Here is a 19,554-nt window from a genome sequence, read left to right as displayed (position 1 = left end):
TATACATTCATGTAAAAGTGAGAGGGCCAAGACTTATGTCATCACTTACTCACAAAAAACAGAAACACACATGCAGTGTGTTAAAGCCTTCTCAGATGAAACTTGTCGTTATGCTTCCAGCCATGTCAGATTTCAACACATATGATGTCTGATTTAAGTGCTTTGAAAGAAAAAAAAAATGGTTTCAACACATAGCAATAAAGGCTTGCTGGAGTGCTGCAACATTGTCTGGTTTGAACACACACTGACCAGTTTGAGTGCTTTGAACAATGACAAAGATGACAGGCAGATGGTCCACATCATACTATGATTGAAACACTCAGAGCTGGAGACACAAATACCTTGTAAGTTAAACATATACTGAAGTTGCTTCCATATGCGAGCCTTTTTGTATATTTGACTCTCCTATAAGAAAACAGAAAATTGTAATCAGGAAAGTTTTTCCAAGAACCTTGGTATTATGTTTGTTTGTTTGTGTATTATTTTTTAAACCAATAACCTTATTTTCTATTGGCTGACTTCGTTTTACTGACTAAAGCAGGGACATTCAATTAAATGTGTGCAAGAATGTTTTCTAAATGATAACTACAAAAGTTCAGATCTCCCAGCAACATGGAAAACAGGAAAGCAACAATGAACAGAAGTTACATGAAGAGGCATAGACAGACTGAAGGGTAGTGTGTAGTAGTAAGGGAGATTTATGAAAGAGGTACAGAAACAGAAAGCAGCCAGCAGAGAAAAAGTGGAAAATTTAGAAAGTACAGGAGACAGAAGCAGGGGCAGACATCATGTCAACCTACTTGTGTGGATCCATCAGTAACACATAGCAAACTGTGGGGCAATGCTTCATTCACTATTTTATGACTCTAAATGAAGTAAATCACGTCAACAGAATCGTGGAAATATCTGAAATTGAATCTAGAGTTCATCTGACTAAATCCACTGTTCTCTCTCAGCTGTTACAGCGATGCCTCATCGCATTTGACTTCCTTCGTTTGGCTGCAGTCTACTGCTGGCAGACTGATTGTTTGAGGTCAAGCACTTGAAAATGATGATGAGAAAAAAGAGTCTAAACCCCAGTGCATCACAACATAATAGAAACCTACACCGGACTAGTCATATATCAACAGAAAAGCCTGAAAATTGATTTAGAGTCTAAGTATGTCACACATAATACAGCAATATAAAACAGAGTGAAATAGTGAGTACAATAGAGAGTCTGGAGATCATATTCTTTATAGAAAAGGCAATGCTCCAACTGCCAGGGAGAATCAATATAATGCTACACAGCAGGTTTTAAAGGGCCTGAGCCCACGAGTGGAGCTCTCTAAATGTGTGTGCATTCCTCAAACAGTTCATTCATTGTGTGTTTGCACATGTGCATATGTACCCATGCCTGTGCACTCCTATGCTGACACACACACACACACACACACACACACACACACACACACACACACACACACACACACATATACTTTCAATATTGTGAACATATTTGAAAACAACTTCCCCTGAAGCTCTGTGTCCTCCAATGTCTAATAATCACTGACTTTTATGTTAATGCCCTAATAAGAAAAGGCTATATTGGATTGAGTTCCCATAGTGAGCTCATTTCAGTTGACAAACCCAGACAAACACACTGTATATATTAAACAGAAAACTTCGGATATGAGGTTTAATATCTGTCCAAGATGTCTGCCATGCATACAAGCAGCCTTTCAATTTAAGCATAATCTGAGTAAACTGATACAAACTGATATTTCAGATAGTTTTTTAGGGGTCCAAGCACCAACAGTGGTGGAACCCTATTGTTTTTGGTCAGATTTGTATTATTATTATTATTATTATTATTATTATGAGTAAAGAAACGGTTGGGGAGCCTAAACCATAGTTTGCGCAAAGGTGAAATTAATATGGAAGATAGTGAGCCCCAAAAATTTGTTTCTACTTAGATTAGACACGTGTCAGCCATTACAGGGCACTATAATAACGGTCAACGCTTTTCATTGAATAACTCCTAGACCGTAAGTCACACATTCAAATGCTTTATATCCGTGCATTCCTTACATGGTGCTGCATCCACTGGTATGGGCCAAACCCATTTCTGCCGGAATTATTTTTTGCAAAATTACAAAAAAATGCAAAACCCACTATTTCAAACTAGTCTGTATTTTTTTTTTCACTGAACAATTTTTTTTGGAACCTCTTTGTTAATAATTATCAAAAACATTTTAGATATTGTTAATTATATGCCAGGGGTACAATTGTAAAAATTGATAGTTGGTTGAATTTTTTAGCGAAAAAAATGTTTGCTTCTCAAGATAAACTCCAGATTTCATGGGATTGGACACACTTGTCAAGGATGAAATTGTGTGCTATTCAATAAATGTGGTTAAGTATATTCATAGGGGGCACTATTAAGCGTGTTTTGTTTAATAATGTCTTATAGTCCTGCACAATTTTATTCTGTGTGCAATATTCCTACGGCGTACGTTCCTCAACAAGAATATAGGATTTGAATTAAATTGGTCTAAAGGGTATCCCAAAATCGGTGTCAAAAGATTCTCTGAAAATTGAAGTGAAAATTTGACCAGGAGGGATATTTTTGGATAGAAGACTGTAGCTTCCCCAAACAATCCCCAAATTGCATGAGATTTGAAACATCTGTCAAGTATAAATTGAAGAGTCAATAAACAGTTTTTGGTGTATACACATCCTTGGAGTTCCCTAAAGAACTTTGGCTCCAGGTTTAGCTCACTGTGACAAGCATTGGGTTGCTACACAGGTGACACAAGTTAAAATCTAGATTTACCAAAGTCAGAGAGGTAAATGCCCAAAGGTGGTGAGAAAAGATGTTCACTTTCTTTCGAGACGCAGCCCATCATGTCACCATATATCACTCAACTGGTTAAAATACCTGAAGATGCTCTTGGCCTTTTTGCACTGTGTTGCACTGTGTGGTGAAGTTGGAGTTTGAACGGACACTGGGGTGCTTCCCTTCGGTGGGTGCAACTTCAGGTCTGATTTGCGAGTGGATGTCTGGGGTCGATATGGCTTCTGGTCCGAGTCGTGTGGGGGTGCTTGGACCCCTTTATAATTGGTTTTGATTCTAGTCCTGATATTGTTATTCTAAAAAACAGAAAACCAAATGATTCATTTGATTTGGGTTTTCAAAGTAATTTTTTTCACTAGCAGTTATAAAGAACATGTCCAACCAGCCCCGTCGGACTGTGAATTCATCCCTCAGGTTCAGACTCTCATTGACGAGTTCAGTTGTTTTGAAAACTACCTGAGGCGCGATGGCACTTTGGTTCTACAACGCGGCCACTCAAAATGTGTTGAAAACGCACAATTGTCGCTTCGAACAACCAAAGATTTAGCGTGTGGTGCAAATTTTTGCTGTTGCCCAAAATTTGACACAAATTGTGATCTGCGCTCTCTGTTCAAGTGTTAGGGCCATGGTGAAGTCGCAAATGTGCCGGTATGTGCACATTGTTGTCACAGAAACGTGTGTAACCCAGGTGCCAAAGCTGATCAAGTGACAGTTATAGCTTCCCTCTGCTCCGTGCACATCACTGTGCTGCGTTCTTTTTGCGCACTGAAGGAGCAGTCTCAGAACTTTTTGATTGTCTGTTGTATTTGATGCCCTGGGATGAGTGTTATATCAACGTGGTGTAAACAAACACGTCTACTGTACATTCAGTGTTACTCACCAGAACAAAATGGGTGTTTGCTTGAGGTCTAACAACATTTTTGAATGCACCTTCTTCTACAAAAAAAATTGCAGAGCGGATTTTTTGGAAAAACTGGAAATCATAATTGTTTGCATCCATGTTGGATGCTAGTAGGCCTCTTCATTCCTGGGATTACTGGGATAATATTGGGTTTCTTGGCATTTTACTGCCATCTGTTGATCCATGAAGTTGTTTGGCAGAACTGGGGCTCAAGTGAGCATCCCTAAGAGAAAATACAGCAGGGACTTACTCACAACAACACTGATCCATAAAGTTACTGAGGGACAGACTGCTCCGGGTACCTTTGTGTGCAAGTAATTGTGCATCATCACTGATACTCACTCAGATATGGTGTAATGAACTCAAAAATCTGTCTATGTTTATAACACGTTTTTGATGGTAATGCTATAGTCAACATTAAAAAAGAGAAAACATTAAAATATCTTTGACAAACAATTATTTCTGTATATCTTGAACAAACTGATCTGAGTTGTATTTCCCAATATGCTTTTAATTAAGCTGGCTTCTACCAAAAAGGGTGAGAATTTCATCTCAATGCTAAGAGGAGGAAGAACATCTTGAGTATCGAAGGGGTTTCTGCTCACAGCGGCAGTTCAACAATAAAATTGCACATTTATAGAAAAAGCATTACTGCAAGCACAGCAGCATATGAAAGAAGCGAGCCAATTACTGGTAAGTAACAGGAATGCTTGCTGGGCAAGTCTTTTCTCAGGCAGAAATATATCAGCTCAACTGATTAGGGCCTTCGGGTGGTGCGAAGGCCCTATTACTTTTTCAAGGAATTATTATTATTATTATTGTATTTCTATTTGATATATTAAATGACTGTAACTAGCTTGTAATATACATCTTGAACCCTACAGTAAGTCTATGTAAGCCTATATAAGATAAGACTTGAGGATATAAATCCCAAAGTTCAAATAAAGCCTCAAAAGCAGGCACTAAAAAGCCAAACAGGAAAGAGAACAGCTACTGCAGTTACACCACCTGTTTTCTTTTGCTTCTTTTGGACCTCTTAGCCATAGCCATTATATTTTTATTTCTCTCAGTCTTTGTAGTCAACCAGCTTTATTATGAATAAACACGATCCAGCCAAGTGGCCAGTATCCTGAGAGGAAGACAGAGTAGACATGACGGGATTATCAGCTACTGTGGAAAATGCATTACAGCCACACTAAACAATAGGTTATTCTTGTCTCTTCATTGTGAATTCACTGCAGTATGTAATGACCTCACTGTGCTGCTCTGCCAGTTATAAAAGTTCTCTGACCTGAAATAATTTTGTTCATTACACTAAAACAGCCTTCTTATAAAACTGCCACTGCCACTCAGAGTAACGAAGATTTAAACTGTGCAGGTACAGTATGTTGTCCAACACATCCTGTGAAGGAATTTTTTTTTTTCTGTTTCCTTTAAGTGTTAACATTACCATCTATAAACTTAATGATGATATCGATAAAATGCCTTGTAAGGTTTGGTCTCTGTTTCTGAAGTAATTTCAAGAGCTTAGCAAAGTAAATTATCCCTCAACAGTGCTAGCACAAATGTGCCTGTCTGAAAAATGCTGCTGCTGAAAGTATTTAAGGTGTGATTTTCATTTCAAAACATTTCGTGTAGTGGGATGTGTGACAGTGATATGGCTTTTACAATGGATTAGTCAATCCATTACCGGTGATAAGAGACATGTTTTGGTGAGGTCAGCGGTAAGACGAGATAACTTCATATATGGAGGGATGAGGATATTTCCAAAAAGTAATGTGCACACCAACCGTACAAGTGCATACAAGCAACTGGTGCTAACAGAGACGTAAAAAAAAAGCTATGATAACTGAATGCTAAATATTGAAATGCAATGTCAAATCTAACAAATTTCATGGAGTGGAAGATTAATTTCTCGCACTGATGTGAATACAGAAAAGTCAAGTCTGTTTCAGTGTCCAAGTACAATATGCTTCAACGAGCACCTAAACACACACATGCACTGACAGATTGATTTGTGGCAGAGGAAATGATAAATTGTTGATTCTGGCCCTGGGACTATTTTACTAAGATAAGTAGATACTGAGAGGGAAACATGAGACTTGTTTGATTAAGACAGATGAAAGTATTATTAACTCATATGGGGGAGCTGACAGCTGGCTCTGGTAGTTTGGTATGAAAGGTTAAAGTCTGCAGGTTTAAGACGTGGTCAGCGATGTAATGTGAGCGTAAGAGCAAGAACTGAGGGAGGCAGAAATACAGGCAGGGAGAGGAAGGAGTGACAGAGCCTATGTTTAAGATGAAACAGTCGTTGAAATAGACCCATCACTGTGGTCAGTTGTTATCATCGGCTGTTGAAAAGCACCTCTGGGGAAGCAGAAGGCAGCCATCACTGATGTCCTTCCAGGAACGGCATTGCTGTGAAACTTCATCTAAGCATTCTTCAAAACCTGTTTTTAGGTTTACAGACATTTCTATGTAGAGCTCCAAAGAAAGTAATGAGATTAATATGCACAATTACAAATGACATATTGTTGCTATGTGCCTGTACATGTAATTGATACAAAAAACAATCAACTAAATAATTGATTCTCATCCACAAGAAGTACCTTGTGGAGGTTTTGACCTGTAGAAGCACCATATTTTACAAGGGGGTCCCTGTTTAGTTTGGTCTTGTGCATGCACATGCAGATACAATACACATTCCTGTCAGTATATTAACACTTCTGGGTCAGTAATGTGATGGAAAAAATGAATTCCAAAATATTGCATTTACAAGCATTTCTTGAGGAAGATAAATAGATTCAACACATCCAGGACTTAATGGTAAAAAAAAACAAAAAACTTAAATGACACTTGCAAAGGGGCTTATAGTTATATCTGAAATAACTCTGGAGTGTGTTTTTTGAAATGATGTCTCTTTGATTTTCAGCACCGACTCAGGATAGCTTAAAATAGGAGTACAGATCTGGGACCAGTGTGTCTCCTAAGTGGACGTGGTCAAGGGAGCTGACCTGTGAGAAGATGCATCTATTCATAGAGGCTTAATGCATCCACTGCTTTTAAATTATTTTAGTAGTGGATCCTGGAAATGGGGCTGCTGTCTGAAAGGTTTAAATATTAATTCACTGTGTAATATGTTTCACTAGGAATAGTACTGTAGGCAGGTATTTTGTATCTCAACACACGGGGGACTTCATTCTTGACAACATTTTGATCAATAAAACAAGTAAGTGGATTTCTCAATGAAGGTTTTTAATTGGGTTTGCTGGTGTTATTCCTCCAAAATCATTTCAGCAAAAAATCCAAATGTTTTTTGCACTGAAAGACAAGTCTAGTCATACTGAGGCATGTAACTAAAATGTCACAGCTTAGGCTTCCATTCCTCTCTTTAAGCCTATAAACAAGTCCATATCGCTGACCAAAACCCTATGTTCTTACTGATATCCACTTTGATTAAGAGCCTCAACATGTACATGTTAAGCTAAATGTAAATTAGACTGGCACTGCTATACATTATAGTGTATAGAATTATTTGGAAAACGTGCTAAAAAGTTAAAAAAGTTTAATTTTCTGCAGCACATGATAAACACTTTAGGAGAACTTAGCAACACAGCTCTTTTACACTGACTGCTTTTGCGAAGCTTTTCTCCTCTCCATCTTCATTCAAGGACTACGTCAAAAAGGGAAGTCATGGTCAAATCTTTCACTGGCCATTAGAGAAGCAGCACCCTCAATCTTGGCCCCTTATAAAACTTTTTTTCTACCTTATAAGAAAAAGAAATGACAAGATGAGGACAATTTGAATGAACAGTAAGCGGATACCTCTGGACATAAGGTGGTGGCTGCTACTCGATCCCATGATGCAATACTAGTACAATGTGAAAATACCGTGGGTACATCTATTGCCATAAACTAAACGCACAGTATATTCACATCTGTATAGAGCTTAGCAATAGCAGCTGCTCGGGCAACTGTGGTTTGGCAGTAGAGCTGCATTCTCTAATAACCCTGAGTCTCTGGTCTCTTCTTAGAACCAACTCTCTGGTTAGACCGGGAGAGAGCAGTCGGTGTGTGTGCAAGTGTATATGGGTATATGTATGTGTAATCAGTGGTCAGAGGAACTGCCCCTCATCAGTATGAACTGGTTTTAATAGGGTGGGGAAGCTTCGGGTTTGGTTGGGATCTTGTATGAGGCTGAAAAATATACTGTACATGTCCATGAGGAGTGAGTCATGTGTTACATAAGATCAAACAGCTAAAAGGCAAAGTGAAAGCGAGGTACCTAAATATAGAGAGAAAGAGCAAGAGAAAAGAAATAAGAAGTTATGGACAAAGGTATGATAAGAATGAATGGCACAGAGAGGCAGATCTTGATAGATGACCTGCTGTGTGACATCATATGTTTGGGTTGTACAGACTTGGCTGTCATCAGTTTGTCAAGTTTAGACTCTGCCTTTATACTGTGTGTAGATTTGTTTCCATGCGCTGCATGTTTGTATCACCTCACATTCAGTCACGTGCCCCTGCTCTCTTCCTCTGCCTCACCCCTACTTATCTATTTTTAGAGACCCTGATTTGAATAATGAACCTAGTCAGCTAAGTTTGAGTGCTCCAAAATCTCCTAAAATCTCAGAGAACTCATAAGAACACAGATAAAGACATACCTAAAAGAACAAAATAACCCCAGATAAACTGAGAAAAGATATTAGGTATTATCTGCTTTTCTTCCTCGACAGAATCAATAAAAAGGCATTTTGAGTGTTTTACAAAACAAGATGGGGATTTGTCAGGTATTCAAACATGTAAAAAGCAGTTGGATATCAGCAAGATAAATTGTGAGAAGGGCAGACATTTATAAACATTGGTGTCTCAATGAAGCTACCTCTATTGATACACTGTTAAACTAAAATAGAATGTAAAGATTATTTTTTTATCTTTCTCATTTCAATCTAATTCGTTGAACAAACTGCTCATTTTTAGAAGTGACAGACCTTGACATGAATTTAACCGTAAGTATAAAGCTTTGCTAAGTAATGGCATTTGTAGACTTAAATATTTACGATACCGGCGCTCAAAGATCCACCAGTACTTCACTTACACTTCTGCAAATGCAACCGTTTACCTGTCATTGTGATACTGCTGTAAAGGTCAGAGTGAACTGCTGAAACAACTATGATTTACTTACTGCAAACAAGAAAACGTTCACTGACCAACATCAACATCACAATTTCTTTCATTTGATTCAGTGTATAAGCTTTCTTGGGAATGCATTATTTGCAATGGAATAGTGTACAGACTGTTATTTTAAACGTGACAGCTCACTACTAGAAGTTAAAGTTCATTCAAGGTTATGTATGCAGTTTTACATGTTGCCGTGGCATAATGTTTGCTGGTCTCCTTCTGTTTCTTGCTTTCTAGCTCTGTCTTTTGTCTGTCTTCTTTTCCTGTTTTACACAGCGTCTTCTATGATTTTTGTCTCCATGCCTGAACTCCCAGACACAAACACACACACACACACACACACACACAAACACACAACTGTGGTAAAAATTCACATGGCTTTAGTTAGTGGGAAAAGTATCACATCCAAAGCACTAACACAAACATGGCAACTCAAAATGGCCCAAGGGGGATTGGCACAGGACATGGCAAGCCATTCATCATCAGTCTCGTGTTGCCTTAAGTCTGAACACTGCCGGTTTTTGTGACTTTTGTGTGACTATGTGAGTGTGTTCGTGTGTAAATGTACTGTCTGTATGCATGTGGGTGTAATGCACATCCAAGCAGAACAGAACAGAAGCTTGAAGGATTATCAAGTCAGGATCACGATACAGTTAAAGTGATGAGGGAAACATACTCTGTGTGTGTGAATGAACAGTAGACTGAGAGGGCAATAAGAGGTAATATTCAGAGTAGACACCGAAAGGCATAGAAACCAAGGGACCATCAAGTTACTTGTTGAAGCAAAGGGACTGAGGCCAAGATTTGTGTGCCAGAGCTTTGATTGCTGCTCTTTCAATACAGACAGTCAAAGTGGAGCGGAATGCAATGAAAGCGAGAAAAGGTTTCCTGTGACAGATGGCATATAATTCAGTTGAGCTATCATGGGTGCGGTTGTGTGGTTGAGTCAAAGCGGCTGTAGAAGTGAAGAAAGGTTGTGTAAAGATAGTGAGGTTGACTGGAGAAGGAAGGAGGCATAGAAATCAGTTTTCATCAGTTTTGACTCACTTATCAGCCACATGGCATTGCTGGAATGTCATTCTACAGCTGCCCTGAGATGAATGAGTGCATGTGTGTGGATTTGATATGAGGGCATGTGCTTGAAGAGAACACTGAGGTGTGAGGTAAGGTGGTTTAGAGGAGCCCTATCATCATCTGTTCCTGTCTGTCTGATTGTGTCCACATTAGAGTGTGTGTTTGTGTGTGTTCTCGTCTTACCCTGGAGATGGTGAGGGGCATGTTGAAGTCCTTTCCTCCTTGCAGCCTGAAGCCCCAGGGGGCGGGGCCTAAAAGAGTAGCGCTATAGTTGCTGCTCATGGTCTCCTCGATGACGTCGGGTCAGTGATTATGTGACTGAAAAGTGATGATGTTGATGGTAGGAAAATGTTTTGTAGATCAAGTGTTGATAATGATTATGTCACTAGCTTTTGACGATGGGTAAGAATTTGTTCAAAGGTGCAATGGCTCCTGTTAAGATGTTGTTCCAAGATCTGGGGGAAGATATGAAAGAAAAGCATACATTAGATTTGTTATTGTTTGGTAATATATGACAATGGGAATGAGGAAAAAGAAGATTTAATAGTGGATGTTCAAATGAGGAACGCAATAGGAAGGAGGTAGGGTGCAAAAGAGGCAACATAATACAAAGAGGGTAATAAGTGAAAAGGAAATTTGATAGATATATCTATATATATATATATATAGATATATCTATCAAATTTATATGAAATCAAAACAAATACTATAGGTTAAACCATTATCTGTAAACAGACAAAAACAAATTCTAATTAAATTTTCATAGTTAAAAATTTTTTTTAAATGGTTAAATTTGTATTATACAGCTGGCTACACACTTATAAGCAAGTGAAAATACACGCACACACACATAAACACATAAAAACATAAGTAGTAAAAGATTATTTGTGTTTTATTGTCCTGGATTATGCTGCAGCAGTTCAGTAGCATAAATTACATAATGAGTGCCCCTTAGGGAACCAGAAGACCTTTATAAAGCTAAAATGAATATAACTGCAGCACATTTCCTACTTAGTGCTATTATTGTAGGAATGTAAAGGCTGTACCTCTTTAATGGTAATTCCAGAGAGGAAAATAATTCCTTCAAAGGCAGGTAGACAATGCAATTCCTGGTTTCCCCTGGACTATCCCCTTCCCAGCAAACACATTGTGTGTGTGTGAGAGAGGCAGCCGGGGATGCAATGCTCTTATATACTAGTTAATGACAGAGGGGAGGGGAAAGGTGGAGGAGGGGAGAGAGGAAGAACGGGTAGAGGTTAGGATGGGAGGATAAGAGGGAGGAGAAAGAGGAGGAGAATCGCCCATGGGTGGAGTGAGTGGAACACAGAAGAGGAGGAGAAATGAAGGAGACAATATGTAGGGTGAGATTAGCGTATGAGGTAAAAATGAGGTGGGGGGAAGGAAAATAGGGAGGGGGGGGCAAGGGCAGGGGGGGGATTAAGGAAAAGAGTGTGGGAGAATTGCACACAGAGAAAAGGACAAGGGGAGGGAGAGGAGGCATGGGATAGGGAGTGAGGAGCAAAGAAGAGGAGACGGTTTATCTTTCATCCAGATATTTTGGGAACATAGACTCAGTGCTGCAGGCTCCTTAATTTAAGGTGGAACTAGCCGTGACCAGAACACATCCCAAATGCTTGAATTAAAAGGTCTCGCAGAGGTCACTGCCAGAGGATAAACTGTTGATAAATGAACTCAAGATCACAATGTCCCACTCCTGTAACACGTTTGTGTCACCATTGCAGCACTATTGGTCCAACTATCAGACTCAGAGATAGGCACATTGTTAAATCAGTGCAAGGAGAAATTTGTTAATGAAATAATCTTTGTTACCTACTTCTTACTTCTTAATCTCTATTACATAGTGTATGTGTGACCACTCTGCCTCTTTAAAAACTAAATAAACAAGCTTAACCAATCAAGTAATTCAATTACATAATATCCACAATAGTCTCTGTGCTTTTTAGCAAAGAGATGGACATTTTCTTTAATATACGTAAGTAATCTAGTGTCTAAGTGCAGCACCCTCATTTCCACTTTGTTTATTTATCAGGCCTTCCATTATTTATGTCAAGACAGCTGGCAATCCTTCTCCCTCTGCATTGGATTCTGTCCATCGTTTCCCCTTTCTAGCCCAGACAAATCAATATTGACTTTGTATTTATACTGATATAGTAGTGGCTCAATTAAACACTCATCCCTTTCCTTTCTTGGCCATGACCACACACACACACACACACACACACACACACACACACACACGCACACACACACACACACAGACAGTACATCTTGCCATGTCATCGCTCTGCACTGTGTTGATGTAGCCTGATGAGTCCACAGGCGAAAGATGATTTCTCAGGACACATATCAAGGAGGAGATGGAGACTAAGGTATTCAGCTGGTTTACAGACTAGCTTTAGTGTCCATCTAGAGAAAACAGTGACTTCAAAAGGGCTGGAGAAGCTTCGAGATAGATAGAGAAAGAAAGGTGCATAGAGATCTAAGATGGAGAGACAAGAGAGGGCAGCATACAGTTCAATATTAACACCTTCTATAAGATAGTATCATGATGAACGGACAGTATTCAAACAAAGACACACACATAAACAGAGGATGCTCTTCATTATCCTGCTAATGGAATTCCCACTGTGTGTCTAACATCAACAGTGCACACTTCCACAGCACAGCCAGGTTCAACAATAGCAGAGCAAATTCTGGGAGGAGAGGAGACGGAAGAGTCATTAACCTTGTTTCCGCTGCAAAGCTGAAGGGTTAGATGGGGTTAGAGCCCAAGACTGAGTTTTACAGTAAATGTAATTACCAAAGGCACATTGTTTATTCAAAGCTGGAGCACAGATTATTGCTCATGCCTTATAGATAACATGAATAACAAGCTATACGTGGTCAGAGAGTGCACCTGTCATCTGGCGACCTGTCTGTTTCTGTAGGAAACAGGTCAACACCAAACGCCTCTGATTATGTAATGCAGAACATTGCAAACTTCAGATTAGTTTGCAATTGTTATTCATATGTCGTATCCTGCAACAACGGGTTACAACGACGGTTTACATCCTTTCTCTTCTATCAACATAAGCTCTCACATTTAACATATGCCAATAAGGTCAGGGATGTCCAAGGTAAAGCAAGAACAACAGGAAATCAGGTGTGGAGGAAAAGACTCTCATACATGCAACACACGCACACGCACGCACACGCACGCACACGCACGCACACACACAAACTGGAAAGGGATACGAAATACAGTCACTAAAAACAATATTTATTGGTAAAAAAAAAATGCCCTCATTTCAAAATCAAAGAAAACGTTTGTTCGTCATTTCTTTCCAAAACTGTTTCAGCACTTTTGACCTGCCCCATGATTAAGGTATGGTTGGGTTTGAGCATCTAAAAGTCTTTAGCTGAGGTAGGGAAAAGATCATGCTGATTACAAATACAATATTTTGTTTGGCTAATGTAAGCTGGAACGGTGTCACAAAATACGTGAAAAGTGAAAGGAAAGTGAAAGGAAGCCTACATGGGCTACTCAGAAGTCATTCACCACTCTGCCCTCCTCAGCCTTTTATTTGAATCTATGCTTTAACATTATGACACGTTTTCCATGAATCCTGAGTATACATTTTAAAGCAGTGAACAGCAACATCGTTATCAAGGTGCTTTGTCATTCATTTTTTTGGGCTTTGTAAAATGTCCCAATAAGGTATAAAGCAGGTTGATTTAGATTAATGGATAAAGAAATTGACTGCACACATCTCAAATGACTGTCCCATTCCCATGTGACAAAAGTACTGGTTTTGAGTCCCATGAAGATTTAATTTCTAAAATATGGGCCAAACAGTCTATTTCACAGTCAAAAGACATTTGATTAATTGCTTGTCATGAATGACCAATGGGCAAAAACTGTAACAGAGAGAACAAAGGAGATTTGTGGGCCACAGGATAATGATATCAAACACTAACAATAGAGAGTGTGCTACTGCACTAAACCTCAGACACCCTGCCAGTCCTTTGTTCTGTCAAATGGTCTATTCCAGTCCCCATATGCTCACCTCTCCACATGCTTAATGATCACAGCTTAGCAGCCTGCAGCCAAACACACATGTTCACAGTGAGACAAGCTCCACCTCTTAATGGTATGATTGTCTGCCCCTCTGAATGACATTTAATGCATCATCCATGTGAATAAAAGGGGGACACCCGCCCCCTATTCTGCCAGCTGCCAACACACACACATACACACACACACACACACACACACACACACACACACACACACACATGCACCATACATAGCATTTTTATTGTGTATAAATCTTGTGTTTCAGGTCAAAACTGAGGACAATAGCAATGGCCTTAATAACATTAATTCTAAATTAGTATATAATCTGTTTAGTAAAAAAAATTTAATGTTAAAAATATAAAGTAAATACACTATAAATGTAAGCAGCTCTCAGGTGTAAACTTAACTAACTTGCTGAATATTCTCAGCCTAAACCTTTCTTGCATACCATGGTTTACTAAAGTAAAAACGATCAGTAAATAGTAGGGCATATTGTTCTTTACAAGTGGAATGTTTCTGCTTTGCAAGATCATAATAAAGAAAAGCATATTTTAAATATCAGATTTTAAACAAACTTCCCAAGGCAGCAAATTAGACTGTTGAACTTTGAGGAAATGGGGAGAATGACAGCATAAATAACAGACAGTGACTGGGGGGGGCTCTTGTAGATCACAGACTTACAATAAACTATTCACAAACATGAATTAACTCACAGATATAAACTGTATCTACAGATTGTCTAACAGGAGTATATGGTTGTTTATATTGGGGAGAGTATTTGTCTGCCAGCCATTTAATCAGTCTGACCTTCCAGACTGATATAAGCCTAAACTAATCCCCCCAACCCATCTCTGTACTGTGAATCATGCTCAGTTAGAGCTGATGCTTTTTCTCCCACCGATTAGGCAGTAGTCAGTAACATATACAACTTTATATACAGCTTTAAATATGGACAAAGATTACTTTTCAGTTGTTTTGTTCCAAGAATTGAGCCATTTTTGTCATAGTTTGCATGTGAAATCATGCATGTATGAATTAGATTTTGGATTGATTTGTGCAGGGTGTCTAAAATGTCTAAAATTCATTGTGATCCCCTCTATAGGGAAAAGTGCAGCACATACCAGACAAAATCACAAGTTGTTAGTAAAATTGGCATTTTAAAGTATAGAAATACACAGAGCATGCCTGGAATCTGGAGATGAGTTTATTATCAGAAGCCCGTATCTCCTGTCTAAGCTCTGTCACTGTTTATAACCGCTCGCTTTCACAGTGGAAAATATTCCTCCTCTCTTTCCAGACAGACAGAGATAGGCAGACAAACACACTGGAACACCAAATGATAGTCCATCCTAAGAAAGATAAACTGAGAAAAAGGTTTCAGATATGAACAGACGGGTGAACACACACACACACACACACACACACATCAACACACACACACACACACACACACACACACACACACACACACACACACACACACACACACACACACACACACACACATCAACACACACTCTCTCTCAGACCACAAATGTCCGCACAACTGCTTAATGCTTGGGTCAAGTCTGGGTCAATCAAAGAGAGACATTTAAAAGCCAAGTGTAATGTTGCCTCAGGGACATACAGTACACACATTTCAAAGAGACCACTTCAGACTTTTGGGGATCAGCTGCTCTTAATCATTCTGTCCACCTCATTTGGAAACAGAGTGATAAACAATCAAGTCACAGACCTCTCCTTTTCCGCAGCATCAAGCCACGCATACATTTCCATTTTTACACAATTAATCAAATGTAGCTGGCAGATTGTTATGAACTTTAATGAGCACATTCGTGCTCCTCTGGGAGTGAACAATGAGCTTCTCTTTAGACAGAGGGCAAATGTTACACTGGTAGCATCACAACTGTTAAATGAGCAAAATCATCGGAGTGCTTTTTTCACACATATTAGATACTTCTAGAGAACAGGAGCAGGTCTTATCTAGCAATATTCTGTCCCAGTCCTACACTGCAGTACACTATGCCTATAGGCGTTATGATCATGCAGTGCGTGAAAACTGAAAAAAGAAAATGATCCGATTAAGTTATTTGTATGCACATAGCTGTTGGTGAGGATTTGAGTCTGGTGATGATTGACACTACTTCCCATAATGCAATACACAAAAAAAGATGGAACAGCTATTTGCAGCTGCACATTTTAAACAAACTGCGATGAGACAGCCCTGGGAACATCTTGGAAAATGGAAACTAAATCATACATTTTTGGATTTATTTTTTCTTTTCCTGTTTTTCAAGCTTCCACGTTTGATGTCGATTGATGCACATTTTTTGAATTATTGTCTGTACATAAAACTGTACAATAGTCACTGTGCACTTACTGCAAAAAAAACAGCATGCCATTTAGAACAAAATAGTGTTATTGTACACAGTGCAGTGTGTAGTGTATTGCAGTGTAATATGCACTGTAGCGTATAACTGGAACAAAGCTTTAGTTGTCTTCGTGGAAGGGATAATGGCAACATGACAAAAGTAAATTTTGCCTCTGACGCAGCTCATAATGACCTCTAATAACCGCTGTAATGTGCTGATTATAGGACAGATACACTCCAGTGTGATTTTGTCATCTCATAATGCCTCCAGTCTTTTGACTTGACAGTTTGTCATAATGTGTCATGATGTATATGCCTCCTTCAGACTCCATTCAATATATCATAGCCTCAATGTCAACACACTGGCTTTGGTGGGTAAGGAATTATGCATGCATGGTGTGCTTCCCACCACTTTTAGGCAAATATGCACCCATAAAGCCAGAAGCTGAGACAAGGCAGAGAAGCACACATGCACACGCACGCACCACATTGCACTTGGTGCCCTGAGTAGATGTCTGTGACTTTCCAATGCTTCACTTCCTTCCTCTCCAGGAGACAGCAGCTGTTCAATGTTGAGTGCAGAGAAGGAAAGAAATGAACACAGGACGCAAAGAAAAAGAAGTGATGTGGGGCTGATTTGATCACAGAATAATGGGAAGAACTGAAGAAAGTGAGAGCTACTAAAGAACAATTCAACTAAACCTAAACCTATTCTTTGATACATAGGGGTTGTGTGTACTTGTCATGTCTCATGTGTCATGTGAGGTACAATTTGAGTTTTAGGGCTTGGGAGTGAGGACATTTGTGGAGAAGGAAGAGGTTTTTGGCTGGTCCTTTGGGACAGAACATTAAACGGCTGTTTCATTGGTTAGAATTGGGGTTACATTTTTTAGGTTATGATGAGGGCTAAAGTTAGAGTAAAGGGCAACTGGGAGTGCATTATGTCAGCGAGAGTCCTCACAAAGATGGGGGTTGTGTGTGTGTGTGTGTGTGTGTGTGTGTGTGTGTGTGTGTGTGTGTGTGTGTGTGTGTGTGTGTGTGCATTTGCCATCCAAGCCCATATATCTGTGACTGGAGGCAGAGCTTTAGAAGCATCAGGGTCTCAGGGGAAGATCAAAGCATCTGCTCCATTCAGCACAGAATAAAGCACTACCAAACATCAATACTATACAACGCAATACATATACACACACACACACACACACACACACACACACGCACACACACACACACACACACACACACGCGCGCACACACACACACAGTCAACGCACACTATCTGCATCTCTCTCCCTCCCCCCTACTTACAGTATATCTGTTACTTTCACTGACAGCTAGTAACATAAGTATTATTGTTGATTTTTTTTTTTTCCAACAGCACAAATAAAATAACCAGTTTAACAAATGAGCCTACAGAAAATATGTACCATAACACTAACAGAGACTGCATGGAAGTAAATGACTACTTTATGTTCGAAAAAAAATAACCTGTTTTTGTTGAAACATTAGGCTACATCACGTATTATATATATATTTTTCATTTACAAACCAATTACAAGATGAAAGGGAAAAAGCACCCCTGAAATTTCAGCTTTTACAAACAAATACATTACTTTTACGCTTATGGCACAGAAAGCATTTACTGTGCAGTGTGCAGGTCTTCAGGACTCACCGTGTCGCTGTTCAGTCTCTCATTCCAGCTCCTGCAGCTGGTCTGTGTTCTCGCTTGAGCCCCCGGACAGTTTTCTGTTTGTTTGACATCCGCCACCACTTATTGAGCTCCTTGATAGGTCCCTAATGGAGCGACGTCATGACGCATTGAGCCGGAGAGTGGGCTCAACACGGTGTGAAATACATTTCTCCGGAGTCCTTGATTGCACAGGTCTTTTGATGTGCAGACGTACCTTTTATTCGTGCTCTTACTATGATGAGGGGAGGAGATTGTCATTAAAAGAAAATATCTTTCTTTCAATGTCCTCGCAAAGTGTATCGACTGTGTTAAGCGTTGAATAACAAATTAGGCCTTTGTGAAATTTCGTTTATTATCATTATTATTGATTTATAAGTAGAGTGAGCCACCTATTCCAATGTGGAGAGAAATAAAGCACTCATGCAAACAAACAGCACCTTAACACTGGCATGACGTGGACTTGGTCATGGTCATTATGAAAGCGCCCGCATCCATTATCCATTATTACACCAGAGGCCAGTTATGCTTAGTTATTATGTCACTTTCTCCAGTTTCAGTTAGGAGCAGCCTCAGTTTCACTGCGAGCGGGTGCAGCGGTGATGTAATTTATAGCTTACACGTACGTACGCACACACGCACACACGCACGCACACACAGTGTACATCTATGTGTCAAAGTTGTGTGAATGGACACAAGCACTGTGAGAAAAACATTGTTTGATTGGGTGACGGGCTTTTTTTTGTGTAGTCGTTTATCGTCTGTTATCAGACTCACAAATACCAGCTTCAGTTTAGCTTCAGCAACCTTTTCAAAACATGGGCTACAGTATTAGGCCACTTAAAAATGTAAACATGTTCACATCCTGATTCAAATAAGAAATCACCAAATCTAATAATATGTCTTCATACTCCTCCAAAATGACAAATTCGGGCATTTAAAGGTTTAAAGTATTTAAAGGCATTTAAAGTAAAGATAATGGGTGAATCTTAAATGAGAAATGCATTTTCTTATTGGATGAGTTAGAGGAAGTGAAATGTTCTGCTTTTCGGTTCTTTTCGCTCTAAAATGACCACAAAGACAGAGAGAATAAAATACACATATGGCTTTCATAAATATCATTCTCTACCTCTCTCTAGTGGTTATTTATTATCATTACATATAGTATGTAATAATTCATACTGCTCAAACATTACATACATTATATTTTATGGTATGTTTTGCCAGGATGTATTTTGTTTTTAGTGTTTGTGAGCAGATGTTTTGTTCCTAACAACAAAGGCATTTTACAATGCCGACATTTTGACTTGCATCAGATACCACGAACTGGTATCCCGAACTGTAATGTTTCCTTTGCTAGTATATTTAATTGGAGCTGGGATTTCCTGCTGTAATTTGAGTATGTTCCTTGTTTGGGTAGTCA

The 19,554-nt window shown here is 39.2% G+C and overlaps 1 protein-coding gene across 6 annotated transcripts in view; it reads right to left on the bottom strand.

Annotated features, from left to right (window-relative positions):
• The window catches only part of pdlim5a (PDZ and LIM domain 5a), a 68,837-nt gene extending 50,592 nt beyond the window's left edge, over positions 1-18,245 (bottom strand). For 2 of the 6 annotated variants that reach the window (XM_069138277.1, XM_069138280.1), the window contains exons 1-2: positions 18,117-18,243; positions 10,179-10,450 (exon numbers count right to left, since the gene is read on the bottom strand). In XM_069138277.1, coding sequence (XP_068994378.1) covers positions 10,179-10,277 — 99 coding nt within the window. In that variant the 5' untranslated portion in view covers positions 10,278-10,450; positions 18,117-18,243. Of the gene's footprint in view, positions 1-10,178; positions 10,451-11,041; positions 11,139-16,929; positions 17,007-18,116 lie in introns of those variants that run through there. The other 4 variants (XM_069138279.1, XM_069138281.1, XM_069138282.1 and 1 more) reach the window with 4 other exon arrangements.
• Positions 18,246-19,554: the final 1,309 nt, after the last annotated feature.

This window comes from Embiotoca jacksoni, unplaced genomic scaffold (genome assembly GCF_022577435.1).
Source record: "Embiotoca jacksoni isolate LCO1_2020_lvr unplaced genomic scaffold, fEmbJac1.0.p SCAF_8, whole genome shotgun sequence".
Lineage (NCBI taxonomy): Eukaryota > Metazoa > Chordata > Actinopteri > Embiotocidae > Embiotoca > Embiotoca jacksoni.
Note: the sequence above shows the minus strand (reverse complement) of the source record. Positions and strands in the feature narration are given on the sequence as shown.